The sequence below is a fragment of the Eubalaena glacialis genome, chromosome 18, assembly GCF_028564815.1.
Source record: "Eubalaena glacialis isolate mEubGla1 chromosome 18, mEubGla1.1.hap2.+ XY, whole genome shotgun sequence".
NCBI lineage: Eukaryota > Metazoa > Chordata > Mammalia > Artiodactyla > Balaenidae > Eubalaena > Eubalaena glacialis.
In genome coordinates, this window is record NC_083733.1 from 66,617,206 (window position 1) to 66,638,925 (window position 21,720).

At 42.5% G+C, this 21,720-nt stretch overlaps 1 protein-coding gene and 1 non-coding gene across 2 annotated transcripts in view; one reads left to right on the forward strand and one right to left on the reverse strand.

Annotated features, from left to right (window-relative positions):
• NLRP7 (NLR family pyrin domain containing 7) overlaps window positions 1-21,720 on the reverse strand; it is a 40,730-nt gene that overhangs the window by 9,825 nt on the left and 9,185 nt on the right. Inside the window, exons 3-6 of the mRNA XM_061173769.1 lie at window positions 19,596-19,766; window positions 17,224-17,394; window positions 16,747-16,917; window positions 15,016-15,183 (exon numbers count right to left, since the gene is read on the reverse strand). Coding sequence (XP_061029752.1) covers window positions 15,016-15,183; window positions 16,747-16,917; window positions 17,224-17,394; window positions 19,596-19,766 — 681 coding nt within the window. The remainder of the gene's footprint in view (window positions 1-15,015; window positions 15,184-16,746; window positions 16,918-17,223; window positions 17,395-19,595; window positions 19,767-21,720) is intronic.
• LOC133079243 (U6 spliceosomal RNA) lies at window positions 20,839-20,945 on the forward strand. The gene has a single exon (XR_009698123.1). It is a non-coding gene; the product is annotated as a U6 spliceosomal RNA (small nuclear RNA).

The following is a 21,720-nucleotide window of genomic DNA, read 5'->3' on the forward strand; positions in this document are numbered from 1 at the left end:
TTCTTAGCAGTCCAAGTTAAAATCTTCCAAAAGTGGTCAATGGGTCAATGCCAGATGTTAAGTATTGCAATGCTCTTTCTGAAATATTGAACATGGCTTGTATTTCAGACCGCAAAATGAAGTATGGGGAGAAAGAAAGGAAGGAGAGAGGAGGGAGGGGAGGAGGGCGGGGGTAAAGTACCGGCCTATTGTTTGTGATGACGATTTACTGGAAACACTCCAAAAACACTTTCATTTATTTCCCCATGGTCAGAACTTAACAGCTTTCCACACCTAGATGCAAGGGAGGTTGAGGATGTAGCCTTTATTCCAAATAGCTCTGTGGCAAGCTGAATATCGGTACTTCCATTACCAATGAAGTGAAAGGTAATACAGTAGAGTTGTAATAAGCAATTCCAGTCCTTGTTATAAGAGCCTACTATGTGTCAGGCACTGGTGAGAGTACAACACACCAAGGCAAACATTATCCCCACCATGACAGGATTTATTGTCCAGGAGTAGAGATCTTAAAGAAGTGAGAAAATACATGTCTTGTGAGAGAGGAACTAGAGGATGCCCTTGGGCCCTCTTCCTGTGAAAGATTCCATTACATAGAGACATTGAGGGGGGTGCAGGGGTGAGGAAAGGGGAAGATGGCAGCTGTCCGTACCAATGTATCCAAAGGCTCAGGTGTAAGACAGAGGGTGAAAACATTCAGTATAACTAGAGCTCTGATTGTGACAGAAAAGAGTAGCTGTGGATGATGCTGGGCAAATGCAGGAGACAGATCAAGCATGGCCATGGAAGCCACATAAATAAATGCACATTTTATCCTTAAGGCAAAGGGAGCTCACTAAGCATTTTGATCATGGATGTAGTATGATGATTTCTACACTGTATGAAGACCCTTCCGGTTGCAGTGAGAAGGACATATGCAAAGAAAACAAAAGCATGGTGGGTGGGGGGAGACAGAAGAGTTGAGAATGGCTCACCTATTTCTAGTGCTGACAACCAGGACGATATAGGTTCCATAACTAATACTGGTAACGCAGATGGAGGTCCAGCTGTGAGTGATAGGTACACGTAGGTCTTGAGACTTGCTAACATATTCTCTAGCTCTGTCCTTATTTTTCAAGATTGCCTTGATTATTCTGCATGCTTTGGATTTCAATACTAACTTTAGGGTATCAGTTTTCACAAAATACCCACCTGGATTTCGCATGAGATTGTATCCAAGCTACGGATCAATTTACGGAGAATCATCATCTCTCCAATCTTTCCATCCTTGGAAGTTTCAAACCTTAAATGTGGTACATTTCACCATTTAACTTCATGTTCAGTAACTTCTCTAAATAATATCTTGTAGTATTCTATGTAGAGAATGTGCATATCTTTTGTTAGATACCCACCAGAAATATCCACTAGTTACATCACCTCCAGAGAGATCCCTACCTACATGACTTTTATTTTGTAAGTGGTATCATTCTTTAAATAATTTTATTGCTTCCGTTGGTTGCTGGTAGTATAAAAATAAAATTGATTTTTTTATATGGAATGTGTCTTGCAAAGCTCACTTCTTAATCTTAACAGTTTTAGACTATTTAAGGTTATTTTTAGATTCAAACATTTTTAGGATTTTTTTCCAAAATTAATTTCTTTTTTTTTTTTACTGTCTTATTACCTGGCTAGAACCTCTAGTACATTAATCAATAGGAGTGGTGATAGCAGGTGCCCTTTTCTTAGTATCAATATTATGGGGAATATTTTTAATATCTTACCATTGAGTAAGCTAATTGCTATAATTTTTTTGTAGATACTCATTGTCCAAGTTAGAAAATTCCTTTGTATTCTTCTTTTGCGAAGTTTGTTTCCATTCAAAAATAAGAAGGAACATATCCAGTGAGATCAGTTAGGAAGCTCCTACATTATTCTAGGTGAAAGTTGATAACCACTCTGAGAAGGTAGACACCTTTGACATATTTCAGGCACAAAAGCCATACTTCATTTTATTGTTTAGAAATGATGGGCGGGCAGCTGGCAGGGTCAGCAAGAACTCTGAGTTTGTTATGGTCACCAGAAGGTAAGGGAGAGAGGGATGAATTGGGAGCCTGGGATTGACACATACACACTACTGTACATAAAATAGATAACTAATAAAGACCTACTGTATAACACAGGGAAACCTACTCAATGCTCTGTAATGACCTATACGGGAAAAGAATCTAAAAAGAGTGGATAAATGTATAACAGATTCACTTTGCTGTACACCTGAAACTAACACAACATTGTAAATCAACTGTACTCCAATTAAAAAAAAAAACTCTGAAGTTTGTAAATTGGGCACCTGGGTGGACGAAGGGGACCTTTTTTGCCCTCATTCCCACCCACTGGCGTTGATAGTGTGGACGAACCATGATAAGTGTGATAAGAAGAGGATACATTTGGGGCAACATCAAGAGACATCAGAGAGCCTCTGTTGTCCCAAACTGAAAAGTGTTTTTCTTTTAATTGAAGTATAATTGACATAGAACATTGTGTAGGTTTAAGGTATACAGTGTGTTGCTTTGAGACATTTATCTATTGTAAAAGGATTGCCATTGTAGCATTAGCTAACACCTCTATCACATCACATAATTGCCACTTCCTTTTGCGGTTGGAATAATTAAGACCTGCTCTCTTACCAAGTTTGATGATGATCATACGATACTGTTGTCTGTAATCACTGTACTGTGCATTAGGTCTCCAGGACTTATTTGTCTACTCGTTGCAAGTTTGTACCCTTAAACATCGGCTCCCCCATTTCCTCCATCCCCCAGCCTTTACGCACCACCATTCTGCTCTCTGTTTCTACAAGTTTGGTTTTTTAAGTTCCACATTTAAGTGATATCATACAGTATTTGTCTTTCTCTGACTTATTTCACTTAGCATAATGCCCTCAAGGTCCATCCTTGTTGTCATAAATGGCAAAATTTTCTTCCTTCTTTCTCATGGCTGAATCATATATATTTTTTTTTCTTTTTTTTAAGCAGGCACACTCATCACTCCATCACAGCACTAGTCTAACCTATCTCTCTTTCTCAAGGTGCCCACACGTTTGGTGATCTGTTCCCGCAGGTTGATGCTACAGTATCCTGGTCTCATGGGTATTAGGAAAGGTGAGGTTTGAAGGCTGAGATGGCATCTCCTCTCCCTACCCCAGCCCTGCCTCTCTTCCTTCCGTGTTTACCCCCAAATTCTTCCATCTTCCCCATTACAACACCAAGACTGGATCTCCAGTCTGCCTTCCCTGCCTGCTTCCGTCATCCCGTTTCATACAACAGGTGCATGGCACAATCAGGAGGTGGGGGAAAGGACCTCTATTAACACCTGTGTTCCTGAGGCAAGATATGTCCTTTCTATTTTCACCTTGCATTTGCCGAAAGGAGGAAACAATAGCTTCTTCTTAGTAACATATGAGTTCATGACGTCATCCTATGGGTTTATTTTTTCAAGATTTTTTTTTTGATGTGGACTATTTTTAAAGTCTTTATTGAATTTGTTACACTATTGCTTCTGTTTTATGGTTTGGTTTTTTGGCCGCGAGGCAGGTGGGATCTTAGCTCCCAGACCAGGGATCGAACCCGCATCCCCTGCATTGGAAGGCGAAGTCTTAACCACTGGACCACCAGGGAAGTCCCCCATCCTAGGGATTTCTCAGTGCTCCACAGTTGTTACACCACCACCACCACCGGCACCAAACTTTCCTAACTCTGAGTTAGGAACAGGAACTAAAGCTTCAGAACGTGGATACGATTATTCGGAGAATGTCCATCCCGTTCTACTCTTCCTGGTCCATGGACGGGGCGACCAGTTGCCCTGAGATATTCCCCACATGGGCAGTCTTTGCTTTGCCCCTTCACACTTGTTCCTCAACCACTAGAAACTGGTTTCTCACCCCACACTTGCTCAGAAGCTGCTTTTGTCACAAACACTAATGAGTTTCCTGGAACTCCCAGTGGACGCTCCTCAGCCCTTATCTTATTTTGTTCTTCTGGTACTTGTATACGACCACTTCCTCCTTGAAATAGTCACTTCAATGGCTTTTTCTGACACCTCTGCCTACTCACTTCTGACTGTCCCTCCACCACCAAGTTTTCGGGCTCTCCAATGCCAGAGCTTTAAGGTTCTATGGTGGACCCACGTTTCTCTGAACGCAAGCCTGGTTGACTTCATTTAATGCCATGGTTTCAATTTCTCTATGATAGATGCCCAAATCTGTTACTCTTTTTTTTTTAATTTAACATTTTAAAATTTTTTATTTATTTTATTTGTTTTTGGCTGCGCTGGGTCTTTGTTGCTGTGTGCCGGCTTTCTCTAGTTGCGGTGAGTGGGGGCTACTCTTCATTGCGATGTGTGGGCTACTCATCACGGTGGCTTCTCTTGTTGCGGAGCACGGGCTCTAGGCGCCAAGGCTTCAGGAGTTGTGGCTCGCGGGCTCTAGAGCGCAGGTTCAGTAGTTGTGGCACACGAGCTTAGTTGCTCCGCGGCAATGTGGGATCTTCCCAGACCAGGGCTTGAACCCGTGTCCCCTGCATTGGCAGGCGGATTCTTAACCACTGCGCCACCAGGGAAACCCTGTTTCTCTTCTAAATACAGTCACATTGGTGGGTTAGGGCTTCACCATGTGCATTTGGACACAATTCAGTGCATAGCAGGGGCTGTCCTAAGCATTGCTTGGTATCAGCGGCATCTCTGGCCTCTGTCCACTAGATGCCAGGACCACCCACCCACCCAATGTGTGACAACCAAAAGTCTCTCTGGACATTGCCAAATGTCTCGAGGACGAAAGTAAGAGCCACCCAGATAAGAACTCCTGGCTTGTAAGGACATATATAGTGTGATGGAAAAAGGTGGGTATGATGGGGGAAGGACCTCCATGAGGTCTGGTGGTCAGCTGGGTGAGGACATGTTGACTGTGCTGAGAAGGGCGGCCACATCAAATACTGAAATGCCTCAAAAACGCTCACCCAGCAGACAGAACAGCAGGTGGAGGGCCCAAGGCAGGGAAGTAGCAAGACACCCAGCACGACTGCAACAGAGCGGGCAAGGGGAAACCCACCTGAAAGGTGAGCAAAGAGGTCAGCAGGGCCAAATAAAGGACTTTTTGGTTAATCTTTTTCTTTGTAAAATATCTCGGTCTATTCCTCTTCTCCAGCTTTGCTTCCTCTCTTCTCATTGACATGGAACCTATTGCCAGTCCTCTAAAAATAGGGGTGTCTTACCCTACGCAGAGTTTGGAGAATTGCCCCAGACTTGGAACCCTGCCTTTTTCCCCAAATTGAGTGGTCAAAGATGGTGGTTATTTTGGGGGCAAGAATCTTGTAAACCAGGGTTTCTCAACCCTGGCACTGTTGACTTTTGGGGCTAGATAATTCTTCGTTGTACGGGGTGGGGGAGGGTGCCGTAGTGTGCATTGCAGGACGTTTAGCAGCATCTCTGGACTCTACCCACCAGTAGCACCACCTCCCCAAGTTGTAACAGCCCCAAATGTCTCTTGACGTGGGGGTGAGGAGAGAGAAGAATCACCCCCATTTGAGAACTACTGGGCTGGAGAGAGATCCCGGAGTCTAGCCTGGGTCCCAGAACAGGAGCTGGGCATGCTCTGAGTGAGAGTCTGAATGCGACCCAAATGGATTGAGATTTAGGATGGGATGATGTCGGGCAGTGGATCTGCTGGAGACAACAGATCCCAGCCCAGCCCTGACCTAAATGTCCGTGTGAGTTTCGCTCACCCATCATCGACTGTTCCATTGGGTCACTGAGCTCTGATCAGGGTCCTCTGCCTCCATAGAAAGAATGGTGTTTCCCCGCTCTATCTGGATCCATCTCTTAGATGTGCATTGGGTCTGTGCTCTGGACACTGGAGGTTTCTCTCTACCTTAAGTGTGAAGGTTTCCGCACCCTTCGCCCCCGGACCATGATGGAATGTTCCACTTCCGGAGGACCCAGACACTTGGTGATCACAGACCTCTTGTTCGGAATCCAGGAATCGGAATTGCTGAAAGAGAAGGTCTGGCAAGTAATCCTGGAAAGAAGTATCAAGCCCTGAGTCTCCCTGGATTCAGCTCTCCGTGCCATCCTTCCAACTGAGCCTTTTATAGAAGTGACTTTATGACCCCAAATCTGTCTTTCACAACTGCCTTGTGCAAAACAAGAGCGTTACTTGTTTAGCGTTTAGGGTTACCTAAACGCCAGAAGAAGCTGAGGTTCCCATTAGCCAGTCATCAGGCAGCTGTGACTGCCCCTGGTTTACTGGTTTCTGACTTAACCTTGGTTGCCTCTCCCTTAACACTGATGCTGCACCAAGGGCAAAAAAGCCAAGGGAATCCCAGCCCCTGGAGAGCTAATCAACTCTTTCCCAGTGAGGAGTAACATGGCGGTTTTGACCTCTACTTTAGCAGCTAATCCCGAGTGGACCTTGCATACCTCCGAGGTGCCTCAGAACACAGTTCTAAATCAACAGGTAATGGAAACGGCCCAAAGTCCATCAGCAGGAGAACGAGTTTTGCTTGTCTCTACAGCAGAATGTGAAAGAATAAACAGAGAGAGAGTGTGGGACGTCTCTGGCGGTCCAGTGGTTAAGACTTCGCCTTCCAATGCAGGGGGTGTGTGTTCGATCCCTGGTAGGGGAGCTAAGATCCCACATGCCTCGCAGCCAAAAAACCAAAACATAAACCAAAGCAATATTATACCAAATTCAATAAAGACTTTAAAAATGGTCCACACCAAAAAAAAAAAATCTTTAAAAAAAAAAGAGTAAACAGAGTGAACTCAGCAATAAAAAAGAATGAACTACTGAAATACAGGCATACCTTGTTTGATTATGCTTTGCAGGGATTTTTTTTTTTTTTTTTTTACAAATTAAAGGTTTGTGGCAACTCTGTCGAGCAGGTCTACCAGTGCCATTTTTACAATAGTGTTTGCTCACTTTCTCTCTGTGTCACATTTTGGTCATATTTGCCTTATTTCAAACTTTTTTATTATTATTATGCTTTATTATTCTTATTATTATTATCCGTGATCAGTGATCCTTGATGTTACTATTGTAATGGTTTTGGGGTACCAAAAACTACACCTATGTAAGAGAGAAAATGATAAATGTTGTGTGCGTTGACTGCTGAAAAACCCCACAAGAGGTTAGATAAGTATCCCCTTGGGGGAAGGACTCGCCTTCCCATGCCTGGGTCTCCTGGCTCATACGCATGGCCTGGAAGAGAGCCCTGGTGAGACCAACCCCAAAGCCAAGAGTTCGCCTCCACTTCTAGTAATAGGTGTCCCCCACCTTCTCTCTGGGACTCACCAAAGCTCAGCAGGATGGTGAGAGCATAAGCCATGATTCTGCAACCATTCAAGCCCTCTGGCCCCAGCAGAGCTGAGCCATGAAGGGACCGAGGCTGGGATGCTGAGGGAGGCCCTCCTGACACCACAAGGCTGAGGTTTTTAACACCTGCTCTCTCGAAGGAAGAGACACTACCCCTCCTAGGTCTTTACTTTACCCAGCTGGGGACCCGTGAGAGGGTGCAATATCCTGAAGACATCACATGCTGTCCATCTGCACCGGGGTTTTCAACCTCAGGTGATGAGCGTTGTGTGTGCATTGTAGGATGTTTAGCAGCACCCTTGGCCTCTGCCCACTAGAAGCTAGTAGCACAGCCGGTTATGACCCAGAAAAATCCAGAATAGTCAAATCCGTAGAGACAAAGTACATTAATGGGTACGGGGTTTCCTTTTGGGGTGATGAAAAAGTCCTGGAACTAGATGGTGGTGATGGTGGCACAATGTTGTGAATGCTGCTGAATTGTATACTTGAAGACGATGAAAATGGTAACACTCATGTGATGTGTATCATGCCATGATTTTTTAAAAGTCTCCAGACATTGCCAGATTGGGGGCAAAATCATGCTCAGTGGAAGACCACTGTCTTATTCTATAGCAAGGAATGGCCAGACTGTAGACTTTCTCAATTTCAGCACTATTGAAACTTTGGGTGGGGTCATTTTTTGTTGTGGCAGGGGCTGTCCTGTGCATTGCAGGATGTTTAGCAATGGGTCTCTACCCATTGAATGCCAGGAGCGCCCCCTAGTGGTAACAATAAAAATATCTGCAAACATTGCCCCTTGCGTGGCAAAAAAAATCCCTCCTACTTAGAACCACTGATCTACAGTGTCCTAAACTCTATGCTGCTTTACCCCCAAACTCCATAAGACTTTTAAAAATTTCTGCACAAAGTGAGCTATAAGACAAGCCACAGGCTTTACAATCTGAAGAGTTTTGTTTTCAAGCCTTAGTCTGCTTCTTAGAGGCCATGTCATATACGGGCAGGGAGTCCTCTCCCTGTTTCCTTCTTTATAAATAGATAAAATAACATGATCTTTGGGGGGCAGGGGGGAATGAACTGCTGCAGCGTGTCAATCAGAATGTATTTAAAATTCTGGGAGGGTCTGGCCCAGACACTGTCAATCACCACCTCTCTCGACTATGTTTGTATCTTTTTTTTTAATATTCATTTATTTATTTATTTATTTTGGTTGTGCTGGGTCTTCGTTGCAGCAGGCGGGCTCCTTAGTTGCGGCATGCGAACTTCTTAGTTGCAGCATGCGGACTTCTTAGTTGCGGGATCTAGTTCCCTGACCAGGGATTGAACCTGGATGCCCTGCATTGGGAGCGCAGAGTCTTAACCACTGCGCCACCAGGGAAGTCCCTGTATCTTTTTTAAAAAACAGAAATCCTACCCAAGAGCTTTGTACTCAAGGAGAAGGCTGAATTTTGACTCAGCCTCACCTCTACTAACGCGATCACTCTTCCTGATCCATACTCAATTCCTCCATCATCTATTCCCCTGAAATCTTGCCTAACCATGTCCCATAAACACTGGTATCCAAAAGCCTGATTTAAGTTAGTATCAGCTGAGTGTCACCCCAAATACCACAGCAGCCTTGAGCATTTGAGCAGATTTATCTTAATAAGGGCCTGCTAAGGATGGCAAGGCAAAACAGAGAAATTGGGTCCTTCCTGGTATCAACGAGCAACTAAGGTAAGCCATACTACCTCCATACTTGAGTTCATAGATCTATGTTAACTTGTGGTCTTTATCTTCTAGTTGATGGGTTGAAAGAACTAATGTGATGTTTAACCCACAAAAAATATGGCACAGAAGGAATAATGTGAAAGAGATATGGAAGGTAAAATGAGACATAGAAAATGGGAGACAATATATAAAGAGATAAAAGCCAAATTTTTTCCCAGAGTTCTGAATCCCTAGCATAAAAGAAAATAAAAAATAGGAAATAAAAAGAATATCCATACTTAAACATGTCAGTACTCAAAGACAAATCGAAGAGATCATCTCAACAGCCAGAATAAAGGGGTGATTGACTACAGAGAAATGCTACAAAGAAATGCCAATTTGACCGAGAGGAGATATTCCAACAGCAACAACGAAGGCTAAAAACCTATGCAATAATATCTTCAAAATGTTGAGGGATAACACCTGTTAGCTTTCAAGTGTATACCACCTAAATTATTCAAGGTTTTGTTTTGGGTTTTTTTCCCCCCGGCTGCGTTTGGTCTTCGTTGCTGCGCACAGGCTTTCTCTAGTTGCAGCGAGCAGGGGCTACTCTTTGTTGCAGTGTGTGGGCTTCTCACTGCGGTGGCTTCTCTTGTTGCGGAGCACGGGCTCTAGGCGCATGGGCTTCAGTAGTTGTGGCGCGCCGGCTCCGTAGTTGTGGCTCACCAGCTGTAGAGCGAAGGCTCAGTAGTTGTGGCACACGGCTTAGCTGCTCCGCGGCATCAGGGCTCCAACCCGTGTCCCCTGCATTGGCAGGCGGTCTTAACCACTGCGCCACCAGGGAAGTCCCAAGAATAAGGTTTGAAAAATACATTTCATCTCACCTAAAAATGTGAAATTTGGGGGTTTTATAGTTATCAGGTGAAAACTGTCAGGGAGAAAAGTTCACTGAAAACGTTATCCTAAATCCAAAACAAATTGTGTCGTTTAAGCTTTCAACCTAAATCACTAACTATAGGCCATTGTTTCTGTAACTGGGACTTTATGATAATGTCCCCTATCGATACAGACTCCCGTATCAGTATAGGACTACTTAAGGTAGTCTTATCACCTACCTCTTAGGTTTGGTGGAAAAATTAAGGAAGGAGCGATTACTCAGTTTTGTCAGTGCCTAGAAATTAGCACCAAATGGTGACTTTATTTTTTAAAGCTCGAACTGGCCTTCCAGCCTTTTCTACGAGTTACCAGCAACAGGTATGGATTACATACACACAGAATCACTGAACATTTAAAGAGAAGAGTGATGTGGTCAGATGTGTGCTTCTCAATAACAGGACAGTTCAGAACAGGAATTGGCAAACCATGACACATGGGCCAAATCTGGCCTGTTGCCTGTTTTTGTAAAGTTTCATTGGAATGCAGCCCCGCCCACTCACTTATGTGTTGTCTTTGGCTGTTTCACACTACAATGGCAGAAATGAGTAGTTATGACAGACCATAGAGCCTGCAAACCCCAAAATATTGGGTTAGCCCAAAAAGTTTGTTTGGGTTTTTCCATAACATCTTATGGAAAGACCCACATGAACTTTCTGGCCAACCCAGTATTAGCTAGCTGGCCCTTTACAGAGAAAGCTCACCAACTCCTGGATTAGAATATCATAAAACTGATTAAGAAAACCACAAGCCACACTGATCATGTAAGCTCATTGGGCCAAGAAATACCTGCACGAGGGCAGAAAAATAGAGGAAACCCACATAATCATCTATGAACATTGTAATATTTTTTCCTAGACTAAGTAAGCCAAGTATAAAGTTTACCCTAAGTGAGCTGTTGGACATATTAATAAGTACAGCATCAAACAAAGTGCTTTGCTTTTTATTATCCTTGTGAGAGAAAATATTTTAACATCAAGTGGGTATGTGACTTGTGCGGAATTTACCAGAAACCAGAGAGTGAAAAACCAGTGCTCAATTCTATATTTTGATCCAGTAATTAACATTTGACCTTCTGATCTTCATTAATGAGATGTCTTAGAGATATCAGATGGCCCCCTCTGAGGACATGCGAGAGAGCTTTCTTCCTTCAGGAAAGGAAGTTACAACACGAGGACCTAGTTGTTCTGGCATTATTGCATTCAATCGTCAAGTTTGGATTGCTTTCTTTCACATCCTTCAACAGCTTCTGGATTTCCATGGTAGATTTGTCTATCTTCAACCTGAGTGTCTTTAAGGGGCCATTCTTCTGTTTTAAAGCCTCAAGGAGCACCATTATTCCACTCTGCCCCAAGATGTTCTGGCCCAGGTCCAGAGTTTCCAGGCTCTGGTTGCTAATAAGAGCAGAGGCGAGATCCTGGCAACTGAAAGGGGTGATGGAACAGCCCCAGAGCCTGTTGAGAAAGTACAGAAACCCACTCATTTAAGCGAGTTCTTATGGAGAATCTACCATGTTGCCAGGCATACTCTTACTTGCTGAGGACCTAGCAGCAAAGAAATGAAAATTACTTTCTTCGTGGAGCTTATTTTAGTGACATCAGGACACGTTGTTTTGAAGACGGGATAACAGTATCAGAACAAAATAAACAGGATTAGGATTAACAGGACAGAGAAGGATTAGGTAGATTTGTGATGGTCAGTGAATTCCACATTGCAAAGATGATATGAGGGGAAAAAAGTAAAATACTGAGTGAACCATTATGATATTTGGGGGAAGGAAGCCAGTGTAGCTGAAATGCCAAGCTAGCAGGAAAGTAGAAAGAGTGGCTCATAACTATAGGATCCCGGAGAATCTTGTAGGCTATTATAAAACCTTCAGATTTTATCCACAGTGATACGAGGAGCTTTTGAGTCTTCTGAAAGACAAGTGCTGTGGCCTGGCTTGCAAGTTGAAAGACACCTCGGGGGTGATGGGTTGAGAACCAATGCTGGGAAATCAAGAACCGAAACGTGCAGACTACATTCACAGATAATGCAATAAATCCAGATGACCTACTGAGTGAAGTCAGTCAGACAGACAGAGACAAATATCTTTATATGATATGGCTTATATGTGGACTCCAAAGAAACGGTACAAATGAACCTAGTTACAAAACAGAAATTGAGTCACAGATGTAGAAAGTAAACTTGTGGTTACCAGAGGGGAAAGGGGTCGGGGAGGGATAAATTGGGAGATTGGGATTGACACATACACCCCACTATATATAAAACAGATAACTAATAAGAACCTACTGAATAGCACAGGGAACTCTATTCAATACTCTGTAATGACCTATATGGGAAAAGAATCTAAAAAAGAGTGGATACATGTATATGTGTAACTGACTCACTTTGCTGTACACCTGAAACTAACACAACATTGTAAATCAACTCTACTCCAATAAAAAATTTTAAAATCCCTATGACAGCTGGTAACCCAGATGAAGCATTAGTGGTATGGGTGGTGGGGTGGTAGATGGTCATCTTGTAGGCATCTGGAAAGAGGTGCCTCAAGATAGTTTGAAGGTGAAGTGTGAAATGATGAAAGGAACAAAAGAGCAGAAGCCTGAGAGTCAGTGAACACAATAGGATTGTTTTCTCTTAGACGTTACAGCAAGTTGAGTTATTTAAGCTAGTAATGCATTATGTTACCATGGCCTCCATTCCTGATCTCCTTTTCCCAGAGCTCCTTCTTGACTAAAAGATGTCTTTGCCAGTGGAGGACAGAGGGAGACACTCTTTGGGGTAGACACAGCTCATGCCAGCTTATATATACCCTAGTTAGCCAACTCAAGCCAGAATGACCCCTCAGCCACATGCCCTTGACCACTGTACCATCTGCACATCTATCTATATGTAGAGTCTCTAACCATCCTTGTGCTGCCCCAGGCACTATGATAGCCACTGGGGATACAGAAAATAGATTCAATTTCTCTCTAAATAAAATTAACAAGTAAACAGATGAACAAAACATGGTATATCCATACAACGGGATATTATTTAGCCATATAAGGAATGACATGCTTACACCTGCTACAATGTGGCTAAACCTTGAAAATATTATGCTAGCTGAAAGAAGCCCGACACAAAAAGCCACATATGAAATATACAGAATAAGTCAATCTTTAGAACAGAAAACACATTTGTGGTTGCCAGGAGTGGAAGGGAATGGAGAGTGACGGCTTCATGGGAATAGAGTTCTCCACTGGGGATGATGAGAAAGTTCTAGAACTGGACAGTGGCAGTGGTTACACAAGTATTTTCAGTGCCACTGAGTTGTTTACTGAGTGTACAGTGGTTCATTTACGTCGTGTGAATTTCCCCCTCCATAAAAATAAGTGTTTAAAAAATGTATAGTTCTGGTGATTGGGCAGGACAATACTAGAGTCACTTTATTATTTGTTATAGAGAACAGATCATGCTGCAATAGGATAGTCAGAAGACCTCTGAACTATCAAAACTAGTTTGTTCTCCCCCAAAATAACTAAGGTGAGGAGTATTGGCAGACAGCCCTGCAAACTCCACGGTCTGTATGCTCTAGTCAAAAAAAAAAAAAAAGAAAAACCCACGAAATACAAATAAACTTATTTACAAAACAGAAATAGACTCAGACATAGAAAACAAATTTATGGTTACCAAAGGGGAAAGGTGGGGGGGAGGGATAAATTACGAGTTGGGGATTAAAATATACACGGTACTATATATAATATAGATAACCCACAAGGATCTACTGTATAGCACAGGGAAGTATACTCAGTATCTTATAATAACCTACAATGGAAAAGAATCCAAAAAAGAAGATATATATAAAACTGAATCACTTTGCTGTACACCTGAAACACAAGATTGTAAATCAACTATATTCAATAAAAATTTTTTTAAAACTCTAAGGACAAAGACCTTGCAGTGGGAGAAAGAATTGGGTGGGTCCTGGGAACTGAGAGGCTAGTTGAGTGATGTACACCAAGGTGGGGAGAAAAGCCTGAGATGAAGTTCGACAGACAGGAAGGGGGTCCCTCATAGACAATGGTCTGAGACTTGGTAGCAAATATGGATTCACATGTTTGTTTTATAAAAATGTGTACAAATGTGTACAATGAGGCTGATGCGTTTACAAAGTAATTCACCAAATGCATTAATTGTACTGTTACCAGGATGGGTCATAGAGAAGACTTGTCCATTCTGTAAGGGAAGAGTTAAATGTCCTAAGTCACAGCTAATTAATATCAGATGGGATCTGAACCAACTTCTGATGTCAAAGCCCCTGTTCAATGCCTTCGCTATGGTGCTGGGCTCGTGTTCAGTGATCCAGAGAGATGAATTCCCATCTGTGGATACCATGGATTTTCCTCTCCAACTTCTACTTCAGAGGAGCTCAGACTTGACTATTAGAATCAACCAGAATATCCTTAAAAATTCTGATACCTGGCTCCACTTCCTCCAAGACTGAGTTCATCTGGGGGAAGCATGACCATCAAGAATTTTAAGTTCCCCAGGTACAGCCAAGATGCCAGGATAGTAAACAAAACCACCGTATATCCTAGTGTGCTCTCTGCTCAAGGCTGAGGAAGTCTTTACATTTATATAACCCAGATTCTCTTTCCATTAGGGTTCTGGTTGCAAAGTAGGTTGCATCAATGAGATACCTTTGACAGACTTGGAAGAGAGAAGTGATTCAAGGCTCGCCATCCTGTTGGGGCCATTGCATATCCTGAGGGTAGTATCCATCTACAGTTCCCTGGGTAATGAACTGGGGTAGGCCCACTGTGTCCTGATCACTGGATCCCACCAGAAGCAGTGCGATCCTGAAGTCTACTTCACTGGAGGCTATTCCCACTTCAAACCACTCCCTCTGGCCCTCTGATCAACTTCGTAAACACCCAGTTACCTGTATTCAATTTCTGCCGGGGTTTGCTCCTAAAACTGGACAAAGAGTGATACTATTGCAGTTTGTATTCCAAAATCTCTGAAAGATTACCTATTTCCAAAACATCTTTAAAATGAAGAAAGCAACTTACCCTAGACATTTCAGGTTACAATTTGGCTTCTTCAAAGCTTCAGAGAGAAAGCACAATCCAGTGGCTATGGGGTTGAAACCCAGGTCCAAGTTTGTTAGGCTGGAGTCTCCTTGGAGAAGCTTTGAGATGTATTTGCAGCCATGTCTGTTTATGTTGCAATGACACAACCTACAAGTATAGTCATATGAAGAGAAGTCTGTTATCCCTCCGTGACACACATCCTGTGAAATGGCTGTTACTTCCAGCGTCACTTATACGCTACCTTGAGCCATATGCTTTCAGGTAGGCTACATAAAAACACAAAACACGTGGAATGATGATTACATTACGTCTACCCTGCCTAGATGGCAGAGTGTTAAACTGGCCTCTGTCTGCCACCTTTTATCATGGAGAAACAGACACGCATCTCCTACGATACAGGTTTTCCCAGCATGATAGCATATCACATAGGTGAAGGGCTCTGGATTCAGACAGACCTGAGACTGAATCTGAGGCCTCACTTATTTTCTGCATGGTTAGGTCATTGGGATTCCATTCTCCCTGCCTTATGTTTTATTTCAAGTCCTGTATTTAATTGTCCCAGCATAACTGTGGTACATCAAAAGCACAGCATTCCTGATATGAGTGGCTATGTCTCTAATGTAAACACTGCAGAATCCTCCAAGCTTACACTCCTACAAATCCTCCTGACCACAGAGAAGGATGTTCCCATGGTACAGTTAGGCAGGTGGACCTGCAATCGCCCCTAAAAAGCCTTGTGCCCCAAGTACGGCATAATAGCGACAGAGGCTGTAGAGCCTGAAGTGACGTGACAAAGCGCAGCTGGATGACAACTGGACCAAAAGATGCCATGCTTTGTATGACGTGAGACCTTAAAACCATACTTGAATCTAGGGCGCCTGGGGAGAGGAGCTAAAACAAAATCTAAAATTAAGTTTTGACAGCCTACAAACTGGAGGTTTGGTCAAACATTGCCTTTATGTATTTAAGGTAATGATCATTGATACCTCAGTTTATAGAGGGGGCTTCATACCCACTACACAGATGTGACCATAGGCAAACTAAGTGGCTAAACTTTGGTTTTCTAATTAGCTAATTGGCAAAATTGAAACAAAGGTAACTATTGCTTGTGGTTGTAAGGATTAAAAAGTCTCGTAAAATTTAGTAGAGTACCTGATACACAATAAGTGCTTATATGCATCAGATGTTTGTTGTTGTTTAGATGCCTAAATCAACTCTGTAAAACAGAGCAGTCTATGTAGTGACATCATATAGGAAATTTTATATTCTTCTAATGAATACCGTTGAAGCAGAAATATGACCTTCTCCTTTTCTCTCTCTGCCACTATAAATTGAATACCTGGTTTCCTTTCCAGTCTTGAACCCTACTATATAATTCAATCCACTCCCATTTGCTGGAAGATGTCATGTGAATTTTCAGAATATACACAGAACTTCGGACCTGAGAGCCAGTTGCTTATCTCAAATTCTCAGAATAGGAAGAGGCTGGAAGGTCAACCTTACTCTTAAAGACATGCAAACATTAACATCTGTTTCTAACTGTTCTTTCCCTAATTTCCACCAGGATCTTGCTGGTTTCGTTCAATTGGAATTATTAAGTACTCTTGTTTCTGTCCTACTTGAATGCAGGTGTGTGAATGTATATACAATACACACACATGCACACACACACACACACACACACACACACACAAGCCAGCAGGGACTTACACCAAGGTCTGTAGTTGACATTCGGGGTAACTCAAGCCCTCACACAGAATTTTCACCCCGCCAACGCCAAGGTTGTTTTTGCCCAAGCACAGGTGGGTCAGCCTCTGGTTGACAATCAAAGCAGAAGACAGCTCCTTACAACAGGCTTCTGTAAGGTGACAGTTTTCCAACCTGCAAAAGCACCACGTAAGTGGTAAGACATTTCCAAAGTCCAAACTTCCCAGTTGACAGCCCTTAATGCAAGTCCCCACCCTCTCTATCCTGTGCTAGTGATCAAAGCCTGAAGGACCAGAAATGAGAGAAGGGCAAGCAAAAATGCATGCATCATCCACCTGGGACCAAAATGGGTACCAGATGTCTCCATCAGTAAGAGGTCCCATAGGGTTTGCCCTGTAAGTCTGGTCTTACCATCGCTCTTCTCTATGTGGCCCCAGACCTAAAATGAAGATGTTCCACGGGAATAGAGGAGAGACTTACGACAATTTCTGCAGGAAACACATTGGGTGTCTCAGAGTCGAACACAGCAACTTGACACCCTCATCCGGAAACTCACTGGCTGTGAGATCCAGGCATTTCAGGGACTGGTTGATTTTGAGGGCCGAGGAGAAATCAGCCCACCGCTGAGGGGTGTCAGAACAAGAACCCAACCTGCGGGATAAATGGGGGAAAGTCATTCTTCTGGGAGGACAAAGAGACCCTGTCAGCTAATTATGCTTGGAGACTGCATCCTTGATTCTCATGTCATTCTACTGCAACATGCGTCAAACCCTGGCCTGAACTATTAGAGAACTGATCTCCTTTGCTTCTTCAAGTATCTCCGTGGCCATTTGATCATCACCCAGCCTCATCTCTAAGAGGAAAAAAAAAATCAGTAACGCAATTCTGTGTGAAGTTTCACCAACATGGCCGGCTATTTCTCAAACCCCACTTTTCATATCACTTTCCCTGACCTGAGTCTATCCTAATCCCACTTAAATTTAAATGTGATTCTATTGAAAAAAAAATTTGATCCCTGGGGACTTCCCTGGTGGTCCAGTGGTTAAGACTTCACCTTCCAATGCAGGGGGTGCGGGTTCGATCCCTGGTCGGGGAGCTAAGATCCCACATGCCTCAGGGCCAAAAAACCGAAACATAAAACAGAAGCAATATTGTAACAAATTCAATAGACTTTTAAAATGGTCCACATCACAAAAAAACTTTTAAAAAAAATTGATGCCTGAAACTCAAAAAGTTCAATTTCATAAGTTATATGGGAATATGCTAATTAAAACAAGAAGATACAATTTGACACTTAGGCAGCCAGGTCCAAAGTTTGAGTTTGTGTTGCAAGAAGAAGAATAACTGCAAACTCCTTCTGTTGACGGAAATATGAATGTGGTGCAGCTATTTTAGAGAACATTGAGGCAATCCATTATACTGGGTCGGAAACTCAGCTGCTCTTGTAGACACAAATCAGAGTACAGGACCCCAGGACAAGCTCGTCTAAATAATGGCTCTGCCCCTAATGTTCAAAATATTCACAAGTTAGTTAAACTTTTTAATATTCTTTTTCCCCTTCATCTGTTCTTTGGGGAGAGATGATACTTTGCCATGCAAAAAAAGGATATAATCAATCCATATACTCTGCCTATTAGAATGTATGTCATAAGCAAAACTGGAGTTCTTAAAATCAGTACCTTTCTTCCCTCAAAGCTTAACCTATAACAAGGACATTATAAGTTTACATAATTTGAATACAAGGTGGTATGTAAAGTGTCTCAAATCAATGAGCAAAAAACAGGAGATTCTGCACCAGCCATTTGTCATTCTGGAGCCTCAGTATATCCGCTTAGAAATGTCATTTATCACAACTTCAGAGTGAACATTTACTTTTATACTATGTCAACTAGTAAACCTCTTTGCCATAAATTATGAAGTATAATTTCCTCAAGAATTTCAAAATGAATGTTTTCTATATATTTGAGATTTTATAAAACATACAAACATTAAATCTAAGTCTGTAATCTGATTTTTTTAATATCATGCTTAGAACATGTACTTTCAATTGTTATTTCACTACCCACATTTCTCAAGACTCTTTTGTGTCAACTCTACTTGTTTGAATAAAAATCTAAAGAAACAAACAAACAAAAAAAACACTTCAGAGTAATAGATGTTTTTTCTAATTTAATGAAAGACAGCACCATCAGAAATCATCCATAATGGTAAGAGCTGCCATTTGTGCCTGGTGCCTATGCAAAGCAGTTCACATCCCATGTTTCATTCAATCCTCAAAACCCCATCTCATGGATGAGGGAACAGCTCAAAATCATACAGGTCATAAATGTCAAAGCAAGGTTCCCAAATCCAAAAACCTGTGTCACTAGCCAGTACATCACGTTGCTACTCAACTAAGTGGAGGCGGGGTGGAATGGTACCCTAACGATGGGTGATGATAATCAGAGCACTCATTACGAGATCTCACTGAGGATAAGGGAATCTGTCAAACCAGTGAGCTACCAGGAACCAGAACACTCGATGTTTCTACAGCATCACTGAGTGACCAATTAAGGCTGATGGCTACTCTGAATCACAACAGGTAGGTAACATGCAATCTGAGATGCCATGTCCCTAAGCTAGAAGATGACACAAAATTCTGAGTGTTTCCTTGCATTCAGGACTCATTATTCAATGCAGAAGGCTAGCTGGCTGGGGAAAGACTATAGGCTGACATGCCATCCATATTCTATGTGAGAATATGTTCCCCTGTTTAACATGGTACCCAATCAGAGTGGCCACCTTCTTCTTTCTTGTTTACAGAGCTCACAGCATCCTTTCCATGCTGAGAACAGCAATGACAGGAGACCTACCTCAGATACTGCAGATTACATCTTGGATGTTTCAGGATCTCACACAACAGCAGCAACAGCATCTCATCACTGTGGACACTGCCTTCCAGAACCAGGTGTGTCAGAGTCCTCTTACCAATGAAAGCCAGACAGAAGTCCCGATAAGCATCGGCAGGGGAGACGTTCTTAATCCTAGGGAAAATAAAAAGAAGGGATTCATTCCATCTTGAGTGCTGTAGATGGTTGGTGCTGAGAACACATAGTGGGATGAGACGTCACAAGTCAAGACAGGGATGGGGAGCTGGTCTGGTAAGCTGAACTGAAGGACGAGTCAACCGAGCGATAGCTGGATAGAGGAGGACAGACTACTAACAGATGTAGTATATGGTGATGGGAAGGAAGATGGAATTGGATGGCAAAGGGCTTGATACACCCTTGTCTTTGCTCACGCTGATTTTCAGAGAAAATATCCCCATCCTTATTTTTTGTATTGGGGTGACACATTTTACTCCCCTACAAAATGTCTCTTTGATGTGAATATTATTTCACGCTGAAAACAATCAAGGCTGAAAATACTCAGGAAGAGACTCTGACCTTCCCCCTAACTTCCTGAATAATTTAGATAGAGGGACTGTTACAGGAATAGAGCTATCACCAGAGATCTCTGCAAAGAATATGGGCTAGGTGTGGTAGGGTAAACTCTTAGAGATCAGAGCACACTCTGTGTCCCATCGTCTCTGCAAGACCCAGCAAACATTTGTTTAGCAAACATTTGCTTTTCCATCCCCATGTGAATTGCCTTCCTCCCCTTTGAAGTCTCAAACAACTACCCCCAACATCCTCTATCATCTTTAGTTGAAGGTAGTATTTAATGTGAAGATTTCAGCCACTGGGGTAGTTACTCAATTTTTCTGGGTCTCTCCCATGTATACATGCTATTAAATGTTTGATTTTCTCCTGTTAATCTGTCTCATGTCAAATTCACTTTTACACCAGCCAGAACCTAGAAGTATAGAGAAAATTTTCTTCCTCTCAGACAATATTTTATCCTTTATTTCTTTCAACATTCAGTTCACATATAACTTTCCCTCCTCCTCAATGCCTGACTTTTTCCAGTAAGAATAAATCACTTCCTACTTTATCCCCATGTAGTCATTTGCATTTCCACAAAGCAGTTTTCATTTAGGCTACAGTAAGTTGTGGTTTATAAGTCAGCAAATAAATCACAGACTCCTTGAAAGTAAGTACCATTAAGAGTTGTTTGGTGTTCACTTCAGTAGTACATATACTAAAATTGGAATGATACAGAGAAGATTAGCATAACCCCGGTGCAAGGATGACAAGCAAATTTGTGAAGCATTCCATATTTTTCATAAAAACCAAACAGAGAACACAAGTATAATACAAAAGAAAATCAAACCACAAAAAGAAAGACAAAAAGAAAAAGGAAGGGACAAAGAAGAAATACAAAATCAATGGGAAAACAAGGTTTAAAATGGCAATAAATACAAATCTATCTATAATTACCTTAAGTGTCAAGGGACTAAACGTTCCAATCAAAAACACAGAGTGGGGGCTTCCCTGGTAGCTCAGCGGTTAAGAATTCACCTGCCAATGCAGGGGACACGGGTTCGAGCCCTGGTCCGGGAGGATCCCACATGCTGCGGAGCAACTAAGCCCATGCGCCACAACTACTGAGCCTGCGCTCTAGAGCCCGCGAGCCACAACTACTGAGCCCACGTGCCACAACTACTGAAGCCCACATGCCTAGAGCCCACGCTCCACAACAAGAGAAGCCACCGCAATGAGAAGTCTGCGCACCATAAGGAAGAGTAGCCCCCGCTCGCCGCAACTAGACAAAGCCTGCACGCAGCAACAAAGACCCAACGCAGCCAAAAATAAATTAATTTTTTTAAAAAAGATAACTATCCTTTTTAAAAAAAAAAAACACAGAGTGGCAGATTGGATAAAAACAAGGGCCTACAATATGCTGCCTATAAGACACCCACTTAAGGGCAAAGGACATACATAGATTCAAAGTGAGGGGATGGAAAAAGATATTTCATGCAAACAGAAATGACAAGAAAGCAAGGGTAGCAATACTCAGACAAAACAGACTTTAAAACAAAGGCTATAAAGAAAGATA